The sequence below is a fragment of the Oncorhynchus mykiss genome, chromosome 2 (genome assembly GCF_057628025.1).
Source record: "Oncorhynchus mykiss isolate SJ-2025 chromosome 2, ASM5762802v1, whole genome shotgun sequence".
NCBI classification, from domain to species: domain Eukaryota; kingdom Metazoa; phylum Chordata; class Actinopteri; order Salmoniformes; family Salmonidae; genus Oncorhynchus; species Oncorhynchus mykiss.
In genome coordinates, this window is record NC_143023.1 from 13,582,388 (window position 1) to 13,602,974 (window position 20,587).

Here is a 20,587-nt window from a genome sequence, read left to right on the forward strand (position 1 = left end):
CTCACTGGATTCCAACCACTTTCTGCTGCGAGACCTTTTGAGTAAATCAAGGAGAAGATCAGAGAGAATCCCTCTCCAGGGCGGAGCATCAATCTTTTCCACTGTCTGAGTTGAATGACCATTCACTGGTAGAGATCCAAAGCTATGTGAGCTCAGGAAGTCTCTCTAAAGAAGAACTTCACTGACATGTAATCACTGTCTGTTCTCCAAGTGTACAACATGACTCTGAGTGCTGGTTAATATCAGCACTGAAGAAATGGAAGTCTTGGGAAGATCAACACCTTATGTAAACCTGAGTAAATCATTTTTTGTTGTTCCTTGCTTTAGCAAACTGGACATGGAGAAATGTTGTTGAAACAATTGAACCGACATATGGAACGTTTACAGTGAATGTAGTCTCCGCAAATGCAGAAAATTGCCTTTAAATTTCAATCTCGCTGCTCTTCCTTGATGCAGATTTAATCTAGGCACAAAAGTTTCCCATTTGAACACATTCTGGTAATAGGAGCAAGGCATCACAATGAAATCTAAATTAACCCATGAAAAAACTATAATTACAATAATAAGAATGTTGACATATTTTGTTTCATCAGATGCCTGTGAGCTCACACCAGATTTCAACACCAGACATCCAGCGCTCTTTCTGACAGAAGGAAACAGAAAGATGGTGTACATAACAGACAAATGGACTGACTATCCTGAGCACCCAGAGAGGTTAAACCAGTGGTCTCCGATGCTGTGTAGAGAGCCTCTTTCTGGGCGCTGCTACTGGGAGGCAGAGTGGGAGGGTTATGGGGCTTATGTAGGGCTGACACATAGAAGACTTGTTAGGAAAGGAGGGAATAATGACTGTGTGATTGGCTACGATAACATGTCCTGGAGTTTGTACTGCAATGACAAGTCCTATGATGCCTTTCATAACATAAAGATCACCCCCATCCTTTAACCATCCTCCAGCTCCCGCAGAGTAGGAGTGTACCTGGATTGGCAAGGTGGTACCCTGTCCTTCTACAGTGTTTCCTCTGACACACTGACCCACCTGCACACATTCCACGCCACCTTCACTGAGCCACGTTATGTGGTGCTATGGCCTTGACTCAGCTATTACCCTGTGCAGAGTAAGACAGTTCTGAGTCCTCAGGCAAGTCACCTCCTGCTCCAGCACACATGTTCTAGTCCTGTTTATACCTGGAGCTATAACATAGCTTTGTCCTGATCTTGTCCACATTCTGATTGTGCCTACATTTTTAGACAGGTGTAGACAATCAAAAAACACATTACCTGATTGTGATCAGATCTTCCTTCCCACCTCCGGAGGCAGACAGGCACCCACTGTGTCTGAATATCTTTACAAGTGTAGATGTATCTGGACACTAAAACCATTTATATCATCATCATCCCACCTTCTAAATCAGGCCCCCTTTTGAAGGCCCTCGGATCAACCCTAAAAAAAACTAAACCTAATGAACTCAGTCAGGTTCTCAACTTACTGTCAAATAGTAGAATACAAGAGACCATTTCAAAATCATTTGCATACAAGAAGGGACGAGGAAATCTGGTCACTATGCCGACACAGTGGACGGATGAGAGACACATTTTAATACCATGTGTAGATGCATATCTGACAAAGTGGGCACAATCTGAAAGTGGACAAGGACTTGTTGGAACATGGACACAGCCTGACTTCAGGACTCTAAATCAGTGGGAGTCATTTTCTCTCTGTGTTTTTAGGGTAAATAGCCTTAAGAAATGCTGCAGGAAAAATATAAATGTTTAGTAATTTGTCATTGTTATTTTATTCATGTGGTTTGTACATCTGTTTGTCTTTCTGCCCTTTGAAATGTGTTATCCAACAGGTTAATGTGTGGTGTGAGTAGCCTTATTAGAAAACTAAATAGTGCATTGATTCATGTTTTTATTGAACGATTTCTCTCTCTAGGGATAATTTCCAGTGTACTCTGCAGAGTGGGAACATGTCCCCATCCCCTCTCTGTCGTGCTCTGTAACTTGTTTAGACAATGACTTCAATATCAAGTGTTAGCCTGTAATGCTCAAATCAGTTTGGTTAATGATTGATCATTGAGGGGGGATTTTTTTTTTAATGTGATGATCAGTCTGAAAATGAAGGAGTTGTTATTGTTGAGCAACACCAGGAGGACACCATCTTAGTTCAAACAGTCATGTTTATTGTCTCAGTGCATTTCCAGTAGAAAACACAGCAACGGTATGTTCCAGGGTCAGGTGACGTCAGTGTGAGGTGAGGGAAGTGAGCCAACAGTAGGACTCCAACCGTCTGAGGATAAATAAGCAGTCCTCCCAACCTCAGACAGCTGACGCTTTGGCCACATTAGAGGATGTCGTGCTTCACATACAGAGTACTCAGAATACATACCTGTACATCGTTCACTTGGTGTAAACAGTTACATTTATCATGTGAAAGTTCATCCTTCTCCCATAAATGTGGAGTGAATGTGTGTGTGTAATCTGGGGTATGTATGTGATAGATTTATAATAGGATGTAGTTAGTACAGGCCAGGACCCACTACCTTATTACCGTGACATGTAACAACTACAGCCCTTTAGATTACATTCACCTTACAGCAGCACTGACATCAACCTGTGTGTGTGTGTGTGTGTGTGTGTGTGTGTGCGTGCGCGTGTTAGAGAGCAAAACATAAACTTGAGCTGAAAACTAATCTGTTTTTAAATGTAAAAACATCAACACAGGAAGTTCCACCTCTCAGCACAGGAAGTGCCTGCATACAGTGCTCATTGCCACGTCAACAGAACTCATAAGCATGACAATGCATCATAAAACACGTAACCATAGAGATAATAAAACAGCATTATATTAATGATAACAGTAAAGATGATAAAAACCAAAAGCGCTAAGTGTTAATATTGGTGGCATCTGGAGGGCACCAGTGTGTACAGGCTTTAGTTCCCTTATTAAATCCTTCATTACTGGAATCAGATGTGTTAATGCTGGGCTGGAACTAAACCCTGCCCATCCAGTAGCTCTCCAGGGTTAGTTCATTGACTCAGTGCTCCATTGCTCCGTTGCAGCGTACAACGTGTGACCCATTCTGAACTTTAACCTTCACAAAAGTGCCAGGTAGAGGGGGCAGAAAGGATTGGGGGAGAGGGTGGGGTAAGATACATCCCACCTTAGGCAGGTCTGTAGATATGGTACTGGGGGGTCTTATATGTGTACATAGAATGGATAGAACAGACCCATGTTCTACAATCCACATGTCCCATCCCTTATTGCAACACTGAAAGAGGCACCGCATTCAGCGAGATGATTAAACATTCACTATTAAATATGGTGTGCCCAGTATACATATTGTGGACCATTTATTTGATTTGTAATGTAAATCTGTTCTATGGTCTCATATGTGTTGGGGGAGGGGAGGGTCTCAACTCCATGGTCTGAAAAGTAGCTTCATCAGGCTGATGGCATCGTGGGTAACCTCCCCTCACACCCTGCCACTCCGCCTGGGAGATCCCGTAGAGCTCGGGAGGAGCACAAGGGAGGAAAGGGTGCTACTCCCAGGTAATCAGCCTATAAGAAGCCAAGGGACAGGCACCCAGCCAATGAGAAACCAGGAGACACTCCACCTCTCACTCGCTCACCCTCTTCAGCACCGAGGGAGTGGTGTCCATGAAGGACCTGGCAGGGTGTTGTGGCCAGCTAGACTGTACAGGGGTGGGCTGGGCAGAGTTGGGGCTCATCAGCATGGCACTGTAGATGTTGGAGGCTACCACCAGGATACAGAGCAGGATAGGACCGATGATCGCCCCCTCCAGACCCAGATAGTATGCTCCTCCTGCCACTGCTAGACCAGTCAGATACGGGTGGCCACCACTGTGGGGGGGGACAGACATCAACACACACTTACTTTAATATCATAACAGATTAGATTTCTCTCTCTTACACACTGATCTCATAAACAGTGAATACGCACAAACACGTACACACTCTCTCTCTCACACACACACACACACACACACTCGTACCCTGATATATCGGAGTAGATGGCTGTGTCACACACACACACACACACACACACACACACACACACACACACACACACACACACACACACACACACTCGTACCCTGATATATCGGAGTAGATGGCTGTGTCTACGAAGTAGGTGGGCAGCAGATGGAAGAGTAGCAGTAGCAAGGCTTTGACCCCCTCTCCCTGGGCCAGCCACAGGTCACACACAGCGGGCAGCGCGGCCCAGTACGTCCCCAGGAATGGCACTGCACCCAGGATAGCTGCCAGGGCTGAAGGGGGCGAGGGAAGAGGACACATGGAACATGTTTGACAATAGTAAGACAGAAGACTGGAATAGAACAGTCCTGTTATAATAGAACAGAATAGAACAGTCCTGTTATACAAGTTATTCATCTAATAGTTTGGACACAAGGAGGGTTTTCCTCGTCTCCAGTCTAGTCAGTCAAACATCAGCAAGTTAAGATGTTCTATTTGATCAGTCAGTTTTGAACACACTCACCAGAGGGGATGAAGACGATGTGGATGCCGAAGATGGTGTGTGTCAGCCAGGTGTAGAGACCATAGAACCCTGCCATCTTCAGAGAGGCATCAAACACCCCTCTAAAACACACACAATTAAACAAACATATGTTTTAACATGTAAAATGTGTGAAGTGTGTGTGTGGACGTGTTTAAATATTCTTGTGGGGACCAGAAGTTTAGGTTTAGGAGCTAAGGTTAGGTTTAGGAGCTAGGGTTAGGTTTAGGAGCTAAGGTTAGGTTTAGGAGCTAAGGTTAGGTTTAGGAGCTAGGGTTAGGTTTAGGAGCTAGGTTTAGGAGCTAGGGTTAGGTTTAGGAGCTAAGGTTTGGTTTAGGAGCTAGGGTTAGGTTTAGGAGTTAGGGTTAGGTTTAGGTTTAAGAGCTAGGGATAGGTTTAGGAGCTAAGGTTAGGTTTAGGAGCTAAGGTTAGGTTTAGGAGCTAGGGTTAGGTTTAGGAGCTAAGGTTAGGTTTAGGAGCTAGGGTTAGGTTTAGAAGCTAGGGTTAGGTTTAGGAGCTAAGGTTAGGTTTAGGAGCTAGGGTTAGGTTTAGAAGCTAGGGTTAGGTTTAGGAGCTAGGGTTAGGTTTAGGTTTAAGGGTTAGGTTTAGGAGCTAGGGTTAGGTTTAGGTTTAAGAGCTAGGGTTAGCTTTAGGAGCTAGGGTTAGGTTTAGGAGCTAGGGTTAGGTTTAGAAGCTAGGGTTAGGTTTAGGTTTAGGAGCTAGGGTTAGGTTTAGGAGCTAGGATTAGGTTTAGGAGCTAAGGTTAGGTTTAGGAGCTAGGGTTAGGTTTAGGAGTTAGGGTTAGGTTTAGGTTTAAGAGCTAGGGATAGGTTTAGGAGCTAAGGTTAGGTTTAGGAGCTAAGGTTAGGTTTAGGAGCTAGGGTTAGGTTTAGGAGCTAAGGTTAGGTTTAGGAGCTAGGGTTAGGTTTAGGAGCTAGGGTTAGGTTTAGGTTTAAGAGCTAGGGATAGGTTTAGGAGCTAAGGTTAGGTTTAGGAGCTAAGGTTAGGTTTAGGAGCTAGGGTTAGGTTTAGGAGCTAAGGTTAGGTTTAGGAGCTAAGGTTAGGTTTAAGAGCTAGGGTTAGGTTTAGGAGCTAGGGTTAGGTTTAAGAGCTAGGGTTAGGTTTAGGAGCTAGGGTTAGGTTTAGGTTTAAGAGCTAGGGTTAGGTTTAAGAGCTAGGGTTAGGTTTTGGAGCTAGGGTTAGGTTTAGGAGCTAAGGTTAGGTTTAAGAGCTAGGGTTAGGTTTAGGAGCTAGGGTTAGGTTTAAGAGCTAGGGTTAGGTTTAGGAGCTAGGGTTAGGTTTAAGAGCTAGGGTTAGGTTTAGGACCTAGGGTTAGGTTTAAGAGCTAGGGTTAGGTTTAGGAGCTAGGTTTAGGTTTAGGAGCTAGGGTTAGGTTTAAGAGCTAGGGTTAGGTTTAGGAGCTAGGGTTAGGTTTAAGAGCTAGGTTTAGGAGCTAGGGTTAGGTTTAGCGTTCAGGTTAGGTTTTTGGTTTAATTTGAGGGTTACAGTTACGGTTAGTGTAAGTGTATGGGTTAGGGTAAGTGTACGGGTTAGGGGTTAGGGAAAATAGGATTTAGAATGGGACTGAATTGTGTGTCCCCACAAGGTTAGCTGTACAAGACCGTGCGTGTGTGTGTGTTTATGTGTGTGCTGTGTGTGTGTACCTGATAGCCTCCTCTACAGACTGTCCTATGATGTTAGAGGATGGTCCGGGCTGGGACAGAGGAGTGAGGCTGATCACCCATTTGACAGGCTCGTAGTACTCTCCACTGGAACTCAGCAGGTAGAACAACGTCGTCAGGAATATCACCTACACACACACACACAAAAGGACACACACACACACGGACACACACTCAACAGTGTAAATATTAAGGTATGAAGGCGGAGGCACACAGAGAGAGCTATGTGTGTGTGTGTGTGTGTGTGTGTGTGTGTGTGTGTGTGTGTTACCAGGCTGAGGGCGAAGTTGAGTAGAGCTGTGCCGCTGTGGAAGAGGACAGTGAGGAGTGTGGTCGTTGTGGAGATCAGCAGCCCAACGTTCCGACTCATCACCACCCACAGAGACTCCACTATCTATAGCAGAGGATACACACGTTATACACACACACACACACACACACACACGGTACACACACGTTACACACACACACGTTACACACACACACACACGTTACACACACACACAGACACACACACACGTTACACACACGTTACACACACGTTACACACACGTTACACACAGACACACACACACACACACACACACACACACACACACACACACGTGTACTCACAGAGAGCAGTGTTTCTATGTTCTCCTGAGCGAAGGAGGCGATGTCCTGCCAGTCTAAGATCTCTCCCAGCCAGCTGTTCTGTCTCTGGACAAGCTTCTGACCACCACTACGGTTACGCCCTCCTGTATGGGTTACATTCTGAGACAGAAACACCATACAGACATACACGTAAGCACACAGACACACACACAAACATACACGTAAGCACACAGACACACACACAGACACACACACAAGCACACAGACATACACGTAAGCACACAGACACACACACAAACATACATGTAACCACACAGACACACACACACGCACGCGCACACACACACACACACAGACATACACGTAAGCACACAGACACACACACAGACACACATGTAAGCACACAGACACACACACAGACACACACACAGACATACACGTAAGCACACAGACACACACACAGACACACACGTAAGCACACAGACACACACACAGACATACACGTAAGCACACAGACACACACGCACACACACACGCACACACACACGCAGACGGTGTTGGAAGAGTGAGACATACATGAATGTATAGTGTAGTTCTGGTCTGTGTTTATAAGGGGTAATCAGTGTTTCAGTCTGTATATTCTCAAGCCAAACATGAAGATGTGACCATGTGAACCCCCCTATACTATGGTCTGATGGACCAGGCCACCCCCTGCGTTACCTTGACAAACCAGGAGTGGTACAGTCTATCCCACAGTTCCAGAACCTGCTTCTCTATGACAGCTGTGTGGTTCCCCTTTTCACCAAGCATCTTATGGAGCTACACACACACCACACACACACAATCAGTGATTTTACCAGTGTGTCTCCACCCCCCTCCCTCTCTTTCCATCTCTCTCCTGTTGTCTCTCTTACCTTGAATGTTATCCATTCTCGACCGTGCTGGTAGACGTTAGTGGCAGCTGAGTTCATAGCTTTCTGGATGACCTGTGCCTCAGGGAGCCAACTGGAGGAGAGAGAAAGAGTCAGGGACTGATTAACCAATAAAGCACCCTGTTCAGCTGTTGAGTGATGTCTATGAGAAGCCAGGGGGTTATCACCACAGGGTGGTGTGATGTCTATGAGGAGCCAGGGGGTTATCACCACAGAGTGGTGTGATGTCTATGAGGAGCCAGGGGGTTATCACTACAGGGTGGTGTGATGTCTATGAGGAGCCAGGGGGTTATCACCACAGGGTGGTGTGATGTCTATGAGGAGCCAGGGGGTTATCACCACAGGGTGGTGTGATGTCTATGAGGAGCAGGGGGTTATCACCACAGGGTGGTGTGATGTCTATGAGGAGCCAGGGGGTTATCACCACAGGGTGGTGTGATGTCTATGAGGAGCCAGGGGGTTATCACCACAGGGTGGTGTGATGTCTATGAGGGGCAAGGGGTTATCACCACAGGGTGTTGTGATGTCTATGAGGGGCAAGGGGTTATCACCACAGGGTGGTGTGATGTCTATGAGGGGCAAGGGGTTATCACCACAGGGTGGTGTGATGTCTATGAGGAGCCAGGGGGTTATCACCACAGGGTGGTGTGATGTCTATGAGGAGCCAGGGGGTTATCACCACAGGGTGGTGTGATGTCTATGAGGCCCAGGGGGTTATCACCACAGGGTGGTGTGATGTCTATGAGGCCCAGGGGGTTATCACCACAGAGTGGTGTGATGTCTATGAGGGGCAGGGGGTTATCACCACAGGCTGGTGTGATGTCTATGAGGGGCAGGGGGTTATCACCACAGGGTGGTGTGATGTCTATGAGGGGCAAGGGGTTATCACCACAGGGTGTTGTGATGTCTATGAGGGGCAGGGAGTTATCACCACAGGGTGGTGTGATGTCTATGAGGAGCCAGGGGGTTATCACCACAGGGTGGTGTGATGTCTATGAGGAGCCAGGGGGTTATCACCACAGGGTGGTGTGATGTCTATGAGGCCCAGGGGGTTATCACCACAGGCTGGTGTGATGTCTATGAGGAGCCAGGGGGTTATCACCACAGGGTGGTGTGATGTCTATGAGGAGCCAGGGGGTTATCACCACAGGGTGGTGTGATGTCTATGAGGAGCCAGGGGGTTATCACCACAGGGTGGTGTGATGTCTATGAGGCCCAGGGGGTTATCACCACAGGCTGGTGTGATGTCTATGAGGGGCAGGGGGTTATCACCACAGGGTGGTGTGATGTCTATGAGGGGCAAGGGGTTATCACCACAGGGTGGTGTGATGTCTATGAGGGGCAGGGAGTTATCACCACAGGGTGTTGTGATGTCTATGAGGGGCAGGGAGTTATCACCACAGGGTGTTGTGATGTCTATGAGGGGCAGGGAGTTATCACCACAGGGTGGTGTGATGTCTATGAGAGGCCCAGTCCACTGCTCACCTAGTTAACCCCCAGGCCCAGTCCACTGCTCACCTAGTTAACCCCCAGGCCCAGTCCACTGCTCACCTAGTTAACCCCCAGGCCCAGTCCACTGCTCACCTAGTTAACCCCCAGGCCCATTCCACTGCTCACCTAGTTAACCCCCAGGCCCAGTCTACTGCTCACCTAGTTAACCCCCAGGACCAGTCCACTGCTCACCTAGTTAACCCCCAGGCCCAGTCCACTGCTCACCTAGTTAACCCCCAGGCCCAGTCCACTGCTCACCTAGTTAACACCCAGGCCCATTCCACCGCTCTGTCAGAGCTGAGTGCCTTTGAGCCGTCTGTACCATGAAGAGATGAATGTTGGGTAAATAAAGCAGTTCTGGCTGGATGACAATCTATTCAACCTCCAGTGCCTCCAAGCCACCAGCAAGACCTCAACTCAACACATCTTTACACAGCAATATGTCCTCTCCCACTCACCAGAATCCATGTAGCATTCACTGAGCCTGTCTCCTCCGTCTACAACTCCGGCAGTCTCAGCAAGACACACATCATTGGTCAACAACTCACCATATATCAAGAAGAGCCCACCTTCCACATCATTGGTCAACAACGCACCCCCCAGCAAGAAGAGCTCACTTTCCACATTAATGGTCAACAACTCACCCCCCAGCAAGAAGAGCTCACTTTCCACATTAATGGTCAACAACTCACCACCCAGCAAGAACAGCCCACCTTTCCCAGTGTTTTCCACAAGTACATAGTACCCTGCCAAATAGAAAAAGTAGCCAGCGATGTTGCACAGCGCGTTCAGCCAATGGTGATGGAAAAAATTGGGTTTATTAAGACTATTAAAGATAGTGAAGGAGGGAAATTACAACTTTTCAGGCTGAATGAAGGACGTTTTATGTGCGAGCCAGTCCACGGGGGAAACCAGTGTATGTATTACTGGGAATGCAAATCAATCAGACAGTCGTGCAGATCTAGCGCCCACTATCGGCTGCCTAAGTACATAGCCTACTATGCACCACCACTCCGCGTGGCTACCTAAGTAAATAGCCTACTATGTGCCACCACTCCGCGTGGCTGGCTAAGTAAATAGCCTACTATGCACCACCACTCCACGTGGCTGGCTAAGTAAATAGCCTACTATGCGCCACCACTCCACGTGGCTACCTAAGTAAATAGCCTACTATGCGCCACCACTCCGCGTGGCTGGCTAAGTAAATAGCCTACTATGCGCCACCACTCCACGTGGCTACCTAAGTAAATAGCCTACTATGCACCACCACTCCACGTGGCTGGCTAAGTAAATAGCCTACTATGCGCCACCACTCCACGTGGCTACCTAAGTAAATAGCCTACTATGCGCCACCACTCCGCGTGGCTGGCTAAGTAAATAGCCTACTATGCGCCACCACTCCACGTGGCTACCTAAGTAAATAGCCTACTATGCGCCACCACTCCGCGTGGCTGGCTAAGTAAATAGCCTACTATGCACCACCACTCCGTGTGGCTGGCTAAGTAAATAGCCTACTATGCACCACCACTCCACGTGGCTGCCTAAGTAAATAGCCTACTATGCGCCACCACTCCGCGTGGCTACCTAAGTAAATAGCCTACTATGCGCCACCACTCCACGTGGCTGGCTAAGTAAATAGCCTACTATGCACCACCACTCCACGTGGCTACCTAAGTAAATAGCCTACTATGCACCACCACTCCGCGTGGCTGGCTAAGTAAATAGCCTACTATGCACCACCACTCCACGTGGCTACCTAAGTAAATAGCCTACTATGCACCACCACTCCACGTGGCTACCTAAGTAAATAGCCTACTATGCACCACCACTCCGCGTGGCTACCTAAGTAAATAGCCTACTATGCCCCACCACTCCGCGTGGCTGGCTAAGTAAATAGCCTACTATGCACCACCACTCCGCGTGGCTACCTAAGTAAATAGCCTACTATGCCCCACCACTCCGCGTGGCTGGCTAAGTAAATAGCCTACTATGCACCACCACTCCGCGTGGCTACCTAAGTAAATAGCCTACTATGCCCCACCACTCCACGTGGCTGGCTAAGTAAATAGCCTACTATGCACCACCACTCCGCGTGGCTACCTAAGTAAATAGCCTACTATGCGCCACCACTCCACGTGGCTACCTAAGTAAATAGCCTACTATGCCCCACCACTCCGCGTGGCTGGCTAAGTAAATAGCCTACTATGCGCCACCACTCCGCGTGGCTACCTAAGTAAATAGCCTACTATGCGCCACCACTCCGCGTGGCTGGCTAAGTAAATAGCCTACTATGCGCCACCACTCCACGTGGCTACCTAAGTAAATAGCCTACTATGCACCACCACTCCGCGTGGCTACCTAAGTAAATAGCCTACTATGCGCCACCACTCCACGTGGCTACCTAAGTAAATAGCCTACTATGCCCCACCACTCCACGTGGCTACCTAAGTAAATAGCCTACTATGCACCACCACTCCACGTGGCTACCTAAGTAAATAGCCTACTATGCCCCACCACTCCACGTGGCTGGCTAAGTAAATAGCCTACTATGCACCACCACTCCACGTGGCTACCTAAGTAAATAGCCTACTATGCACCACCACTCCGCGTGGCTACCTAAGTAAATAGCCTACTATGCGCCACCACTCCACGTGGCTACCTAAGTAAATAGCCTACTATGCCCCACCACTCCGCGTGGCTGGCTAAGTAAATAGCCTACTATGCGCCACCACTCCGCGTGGCTGCCTAAGTAAATAGCCTACTATGCGCCACCACTCCGCGTGGCTGGCTAAGTAAATAGCCCACTATGCGCCACCACTCCGCGTGGCTGGCTATGTGAAACACACCAAAGAAAATACATGAATGTGTCAGAAAATAATCATTCGGCAAAGTCGTAAATTTCACCTCATCGTCACATCACATTACATGTGCGTGCAAATTCACAGGCATCATGCTCTCTCCCTCAGTGTAAAATCATTTGACTGCAACCAAAGATCTGTATATAATGACGAGATGCTCATGTCTCTGCCCAAACAATGGGAGTCGTTGTCCCAAAGATGGGAAGGCAGGTGACAAGCTTAGGTCCAAAATAAGAACATAGAAACGCATTGGACAGATTTTGGCGAGCGTGAAACCTCTCACTTTGCCTCTTCCTCTCTGCTGAATTTCCCTGTCATCACTCACTTTGTGACTGACCAGCGCCTGTCCTATAAATAGATCGCTAGAAGAAGGAAAGTAGCCTAGTTAATATGAAGTGGAAAATGTAGCTGGCTGAAAATGAGTCTGTAACCGGCTGATTAGCTGACTGCCGATGCTAATGGAAAACACTGCCTTCCACATCAAAACTCACCCCCCCAGCAAGAAGAGCTCACCTTCCAGATCAACAACTCACCCCCCCAGCAAGAAGAGCTCACCTTCCACATCAACAACTCACCCCCCAGCAAGAAGAGCCCTCCTTCCACATCAACAACTCACCCCCCAGCAAGAAGAGCTCACCTTCCACATCAAAACTCACCCCCCAGCAAGAAGAGCTCATCTTCCACATCAACAACTCACCCCCCAGCAAGAAGAGCCCTCCTTCCACATCAACAACTCACCCCCCAGCAAGAAGAGCTCACCTTCCACATCAACAACTCACCCCCCAGCAAGAAAAGCTCACCTTCCACATCAAAACTCGCCCCCCAGCAAGAAGAGCTCATCTTCCACATCAACAACTCACCCCCCAGCAAGAAGAGCTCACCTTCCACATCAACAACTCACCCCCCCAGCAAGAAGAGCTCACCTTCCACATCAAAACTCACCCCCCAGCAAGAAGAGCTCACCTTCCACATCAACAACTCACCCCCCAGCAAGAAGAGCTCACTTTCCACATCGATGGTCAACAACTCACCCACCCAGCAAGAAGAGCTCACCTTCCACATCAACAACTCACCCCCCAGCAAGAAGAGCTCACCTTCCACATCAACAACTCACCCCCCCAGCAAGAAGAGCTCACCTTCCACATCAAAACTCACCCCCAGCAAGAAGAGCTCACCTTCCAGATCAACAACTCACCCCCTAGCAAGAAGAGCTCACCTTCCACATCAACAACTCACCCCCCCAGCAAGAAGAGCTCACCTTCCACATCAAAACTCACCCCCCAGCAAGAAGAGCTCACCTTCCACATCAAAACTCACCCCCCAGCAAGAAGAGCTCACCTTCCACATCAACAACTCACCCCCCAGCAAGAAGAGCTCACTTTCCACATCGATGGTCAACAACTCACCCCCCCAGCAAGAAGAGCTCACCTTCCACATCAACAACTCACCCCCCAGAAAGAAGAGCTCACCTTCCACATCAAAACTCACCCCCCAGCAAGAAGAGCTCACCTTCCACATCAATGGTCAACATCAATGGTCACATACTGTACCTTGGCAATGTCTAATTTGGAGAACCTGGCTAGCAACCGACACACCTGGTGTTCCACCTGGATGTCACACACCTCCAGGACATAATCACAGAGGAGAATCCAACATGAACCCCAGCAGCAGGGGCAACACACTCCTCCTGTGGCAAACCATGCAGGTCTGGCTTTGGCCTGCACAGCCACTGGCACAACCACAACCCCACACAGTAATCACACCTCTGTGACAATTGGGAGTAACGTCATCATCAATAATGATGGACAGCCAAGTGTACAAGGTGTGTGTGTGTGTGTGTGTGTGTGTGTGTGTGTGTGTGTGTGTGTGTGTGTGTGTGTGTGTGTGTGTGTGTGTGTGTGTGTGTCTCACTTGGCCCATTCTGGATGGCTGGACACAGTCTCGTTGATAAGGTTACTGGTGACCTCTATGATATGAACACTCTCATGATGAACCTACAGAGAGAGAGAGAGAGAGAGAGAGAGAGTGAGGTTATGCTGAAAATAGCCTATATCTCAATTAGCTATGTACAGTGGAAGAGGAGGAAATCAAACTATGGTAAGCTCTGAGGAACACACAGTACCGCACCATAGCAGTGAGCAGGAGACCCATGAGCAGAGTTCCTGTCACCAGCAGGAAGATGATGAAGATACTGATGAGTTTATCCAGGGAGCGCTCTAACCATATGACCATCTACAGAGAGAGAGAGAGAGAGAGAGAGAGAGAGAGAGAGAGAACAGACAAAGAGTGAGAGAAAAGAGAGAGTGATATAAAAGAAAGGGAAAGGTGAAAGAGAGACATAAGTCAGTATCTGCCATTAGGAGTTGTCGCAGATGTGACTGGACACATGGAGAAACCTGTGTCCTTCTCCCCTGGGAAACCAGAGACCAAGGCAGACATTCTGTGTCTGAACTAAACCCTACCGCCGCCATCTTGGATCCTGAGAACAGCCTGTGTACACAGACACACTCTATCACACACCATGCATGAGTGCACGCATGTTAAACCCCAGGGCTGTGTGTGAGACGTGTGCTCTGTCTGCAATCTCTTTACACGTCTTTATTGTAACTTTTAAGAGGCAGTTCCTCTAAGGGCCACAGAGAAGGACAGTCACTTCCCAGTATTTAGGTTTCTCTATGTCCCCTGCCTTATAACAACCCTATGATACCTTATGACAGCATTATGACGCCTTCCTAAGAGACCTGGGAGTGTGTGAGGTCACTGAGGAAGAATGCTGAACGTTACCATCAGGAGGCTGGAGGTGACGGTGAGATGTTAGTAAGACAGTGTCCCAGTGGTATTACACAACATGGCCACTGACCTGACAGCACATGAAGCAATATGGTGGCAACCTCAGAGTATTGAAACACATCCTGAGTCAACACATAACAGAACGAGAAGCTGAGAGAACTAGAAAATCTACAATATAGACTCTACAGAAATATAGACTACAGCAAAGCTCAGCTCAAGACCAGTCAGAATCAGAATTGGTTTGATGTAACTGCTGTTTTAAAGGTAGACTCAGCGATATGATGTAGATGCACAAAGTAACCAGCGAGTTGGTCAATTTCCACAACAACTAAGAGCGTTGGAGAGAGAGGCTCAACTTCTCCTCTGTTTTGGTCCCGTAGCTAGCACGCTCTATCAGTGTGAAGCGAACCTGTGAACATGCACGGATACTGTGTGACTGTGTGAAAGCGAAGTCTTGTATCTCACTCATCTCAATATCAGTCGTGCTGCTTGAGGCTGAGTCTACCTTTAAAGATGCTAATCTAACGCCTTCACTACAGAATAGTCATTTATATGGATGTCCCCCCCTGTCCAATATGGATCAGACTCCAATTCAATTCAACCCAACCCAGTACCAGCTCAGTCCCACCCCTCCCAAACCCATGTAACCCCCAGGACACCACCCAGATCTTTCTTTAGGAAGTCTGCTAATGCCATGGTACAGCGCTTCATTTCCAGAACTAGGGAATAGCAGGGGGCGTCTACCCTGTCTTGGTAATAGTAGGGGCAGCCCTTCCCCCCCAACCCAACCCCCCCGGCACTCCCCTCAGCTTGGTCTAAAGCAGTCTCTTCTCTCCATGCACCTCACACACGCTCAGAAGCCAACCAGCCAATCAAATCACAGAGGAGAAGCTACGGAAGGTTGAGGAGCCAATAAATGAGCTCGCCCCACCGTAGCTTCACCACAACAGAAGCAGGAAGCAGGGAGGAAGTGAGGTCAGCGAGGGGCGGAGACAGGATGGAGGGATGGTTACAGCGTCACTCCAAGCTACTATAGGGCGCTCACACTGCTTCACATACTCTCTTTCTTCCTTCCTTTATCATTCTCTCTCTTTTGTTCTCGGACTATTTCACACTCATACACAATCTTCCTCTTCTTCTCTCTTTCATTCTCATTTTGACATTATCAGACACACACTTTCATGCTCTCTCTCTCTCTCTCTCTCTCTCCCTCTCTCTCCCTCTCTCAGCAGAGCTCTCCTCCAGAACATTACCTGCTTGTTAAGCCAATGCCAGAGCTTCAGGAGGAGACAAAGAGACATTGGGGAAATTATTATTTGACAGACCTGTGAAGCAATCATCACATGGTTCCCAAGCACAAACAACACAGATTGTGATTGGATACAGGCAGTAAAGGGGGGCTTTAGAAAACAGGAAGTGCTGCAGGGTATTTCTGATTGGATGCAGGGAGTGAATGCCGTTCTGATTGGATACCAGATGTGTCAACGTGTGCTTGAGCAGAATACAAAAAAACAACAAAACGGTGCAGACAAAAAGAGAGCGAGAGTGCAATATTTTTTCTTCTTTCCTCAATGAGGTGTAGAGGTGAAGACGAGGGGGGTTAGACAAGGGAGTGAGAGGAGGGGGGTGAGACAAGGGGGTAAGACGAGGGGGTGAGACAAGGGGGTAAGACGAGGGGGGTGAGATGAGCGGGTGAGACAAGAGGTAAAACAATTAAGTGACATCATTCAGTAGTAATATAACCTGTAGGGAGATCATTCAGTAGTAATATTAACCTGTAGGGAGATCATTCAGTAGTAATATTAACCTGTAGGGAGATCATTCAATAGTAATATTAACCTGTAGGGAGATCATTCAGTAGTAATATTAACCTGTAGGGAGATCATTCAGTAGTAATATAACCTGTAGGGAGATCATTCAGTAGTAATATTAACCTGTAGGGAGATCATTCAGTAGTAATATTAACCTGTAGGGAGATCATTCAGTAGTAATATAACCTGTAGGGAGATCATTCAGTAGTAATATTAACCTGTAGAGCGATCATTCAGTAGTAATATTAACTCATTCATATATCATAGAGAAGACCAGCTCCTGCCTCTTCACCCAGCTTCAACACTTACCTTAACTGTCCAGAACCGTTACCCCAGGGTAGACAGGACACTACCCTGCTGCTAGCCGATCAAAATCACAGAATCACGGTGGATAACAATTGTGTTGTATCTTGTCTACAGTGTTGTATGCATCAGAACCCTCCAGCGGTGACCAGAGATAGATCAGGAAGTGGTTTATAAAAATACAGGGTGGCTGTGTGTCTCGGGGAGGTGGCAGGGTGGCTGTGTGTCTCGGGGAGGTGGCAGGGTGGCTGTGTGTCTCAGGGAGGTTGGCAGGGTGGCTGTGTGTCTCGGGGAGGTGGCAGGGTGGCTGTGTGTCTCAGGGAGGTTGGCAGGGTGGCTGTGTGTCTCAGGGAGGTTGGCAGGGTGGCTGTGTGTCTCGGGGAGGTTGGCAGGGTGGCTGTGTGTCTCAGGGAGGTTGGCAGGGTGGCTGTGTGTCTCGGGGAGGTGGCAGGGTGGCTGTGTGTCTCGGGGAGGTGGCAGGGTGGCTGTGTGTCTCAGGGGGGTTGGCAGGGTGGCTGTGTGTCTCAGGGGGGTTGGCAGGGTGGCTGTGTGTCTCAGGGAGGTTGGCAGGGTGGCTGTGTGTCTCAGGGAGGTGGCAGGGTGGCTGTTTGTCTTATGGGGTTGGCCGGGGGGGTGGGCCATTACCTTGGTGTCAACGCGTAGCAGGAACTGAACGAGTCCTTTGATTGGTCCAGGCATGATGGCGTCCTGTCGCTCACGGCCAAACTTCTCCAGTCCTACCCACCATGACGACAGAGTCTTCTCAGCGAATCGCTTCAGACCAAAATGTACCACCAGCTTCTTCAACACCCACACTGCAACACACACACACACACAAACACACACACTGTTATGCATTTTTGTGTGTGTGTGTGTGTGTGTGTGTGTGTGTGTGTGTGTGTGTGTGTTTCAGATATTACCAGCCACTGGGATAGGCAGTAGTTGTAGCATCCAGAGATTGAGCCAGACTTGGACCAGTACAAAAGCCCAGGCCAGCAGGACAAAGTAGATATCACTGGCTCTTTGGGACCCCTTCTCCTTCTGGAAGAGACCCCTCAGCTCAGGACGGGCCTGACGGGGGAACGGGAAGACAGAGGGGGGACCGGAAGGGCCAGGGCCCACAGAGTCCACCCCATCTACAGAGAGAGAGGAGGGGGAGATGAGGAAAGGAAGGAGTGAGGAGAGGAGAGATGAGAGGTGTTAAGCCGTTGTGACTGTGACAGTCAAGACAATGAAGTATATTTGGATTGAAAACGTGATGGAAAGTGGTCGTTAAATCAGTCCAAACCTTCAACATCTACTGAATTAATATAGAATTATGACTTAGAGAGCTTTTTGTGGCTGATGGTTAGTTACTGCAGTACAACGCCTACGTGTGTGTGTGTGTGTGTGTGTGTGTGTGTGTGTGTGTGTGTGTGTGTGTGTGTGTGTGTGTGTGTGTGTGTGTGTGTGTGTGTGTGTGTGTGTTATCTGACCTGCGGAGACACTACTGGTGCTGGTATCTCTCTCGGGGCCCAAGTGGAGGTTACTGCAGGAGATGGCCATGTAGATGGTGTTAGCAGCGAACGACAACACCTGTCCTGACAGCTCACCCGAGTTGCCAGGGACAGGTGGTTTCTCTTGAGAGCCCACGATGAGGAGCGTGACCATGATTACAAACACAGGAACTCTCCACGAGCCAGTCAGAGACACTAGAGAGAGAAGCATGGGGGAGAGGGGGAGGTATATGGTGGGAGGGGAGTATGGCAATGTGATGATTAATGAACAGTAGACTCCTTTTGAAACTACATCAGAATGTACTACCCCCCCCCCACCTGTAAATACCTCTGTCCTAGCAGTGCTTCAGCTCTCATCAGAATGTACTACCCCCCCCCCGCCCCCCCATGTAAATACCTCTGTCCTAGCAGTGCTTCAGCTCTCATCAGAATGTACTACCCCCCCCGCCCCCCCCATGTAAATACCTCTGTCCTAGCAGTGCTTCAGCTCTCATCAGAATGTACTACTACACCCCCCCCCCCCCCCCCCTGTAAATACCTCTGTCCTAGCAGTGCTTCAGCTCTCAGAATCTTTTAACATTTCCGCCTGAAGGTTAACACCCCTCCCTCTCTCCCAGCACACTACCAGCTATCGATTAATACTAAAGACTAAATATCCTGAGACCACGGCCACACACTTGACCTTTATACACTTCCTTATCTTATGATGGAACATAAGTTACCTCCACTCCCTCTCCCACTCCCTCTCCCTCTCCCTCTTCCACTCCCCTGTCTGTATCCAGGTAGAAGAATAGAACATGCTGTCCAGACAGGTCCAGGCATGGCTCTCACTCACATAGCTCCTCCTCTCTCTCCCTCTCTCCCCCTCTCCTCACCCAGGTAGAAGAGTAGTATGGTCCAGACAGGTACAGACATAGTCCTCAGGTATCTCTCTGTACCGGGGCTCCATTTGCAGGCTACAGCCAGCACATACCCCAACACCACTGTCATCACCTAGAGAGAGGAAGACAGGAAGATAGAAGATGGGGGGGGGGGGGGCGTAGAGCAAGAGAGAGGGGGGGCAGAGCGAGAGAGAAGATGGTGGAGGGAGTAGAGAGAGAGAGAGAGAGAGAGAAGTTGAGGGAGGAAGTAGAGAGAGAGAGAGACAGAGACGATGATGAGGGAGTAGAGAGAAATCTAAATGTAGTTAGCTGAGTACTTGATTCATGTAAGGGCTGCATTACAGTCTTATCCCCTGCCCATCCTGTTGTAGGCTACAGTATTGGAAAAGCCTTTCTTATTGTTGTGGGGGCCTTCCTCCCTCAGCGTCAGTGGTGTCCCTGTCACTCACCCACACATAGTGGAAGCAGTCCAGCGCGCTCCCGATGACGCCACACACGTGCCCGATGATCACCTGCATGCCAATGACGCTCCAGAACAGGTAAAAGAAGTAAATGAGTGGCGCGCCTGCCCCGATCACCAGCAGCACCGTAAGCCTCTCCAGCACCAGACCCCCCAGGAAATCCACCCCGTGGTTGAAACACCACACCGGGACCAGCAGCGTCCCCAGGAGTATCGGCGTCCCGCTGTCCTGCAGGCCGTTGAGCCAGGAGCGTCCCAGCCGGGCTAGGGAGTGTTTAAATGGGTGTAGGAAGGTCCCGCAGAGAACGGCCCAGAGCAGTGGTCTCAGAAAGGCTTCCAGGATAAAGAAGACTAGCACAGCCGCTCCACAACAGATAGCCACGAAAATCATCGCTCCTGTGTTGTAGAAGGCCTGTTTGATGTTCTTGTCGAATTTGAGGGAGGAAGGCTGGCTGAGTAGCTGGCTCATCATGCCCACCGCTGGCTGGACGCTCTCGGAGAACGAGACGTAGTGAGGCCGGGCGGAACTAGGGGTTTCCGCGGGAGAGGAAGGAGCCGGCTCTGCCTCCGGCCCCGAGTCCTCCTCGTCTGCCATCTTCAATGAATCCGCCTCGGTCTGCGTTCCTCCTGCGGATCCCACCCAATTCCACCACAGACGGAAGAAGAAGCGTTCGTTTCCAGGATCTTTGATACCACTATCACACATGAGGAACAACACAACACTAGACGTACTGGTGACGTAACC

The 20,587-nt window shown here is 49.0% G+C and overlaps 1 protein-coding gene across 5 annotated transcripts; it reads right to left on the reverse strand.

The window, feature by feature from the left end:
* Positions 1-2,165: 2,165 nt before the first annotated feature.
* LOC118944092 (transmembrane protein 245) lies at positions 2,166-20,586 on the reverse strand. Of its 5 annotated transcripts, none has more exons than XM_036961939.2 (16): positions 19,832-20,560; positions 19,377-19,494; positions 18,481-18,696; positions 17,926-18,141; positions 17,651-17,820; positions 16,145-16,168; positions 14,229-14,333; positions 14,013-14,095; positions 7,735-7,825; positions 7,541-7,639; positions 6,842-6,979; positions 6,498-6,620; positions 6,209-6,354; positions 4,527-4,627; positions 4,122-4,296; positions 2,166-3,868 (listed from the first exon to the last, which is right to left on the reverse strand). In XM_036961939.2, the coding sequence occupies exons 1-16, from the start codon at positions 20,546-20,548 to the stop codon at positions 3,625-3,627; spliced, it is 2,766 nt and encodes a 921-aa protein (XP_036817834.1). In that variant the 5' UTR covers positions 20,549-20,560; the 3' UTR covers positions 2,166-3,624. The 5 variants fall into 5 exon arrangements, with proteins under 5 accessions (XP_036817834.1, XP_090045431.1, XP_036817840.1 ...); XM_090189305.1 differs by having other exon boundaries at positions 19,337-19,494; positions 19,832-19,967; XM_036961945.2 differs by lacking the exon at positions 16,145-16,168 and having other exon boundaries at positions 19,832-20,586.
* Position 20,587: the final 1 nt, after the last annotated feature.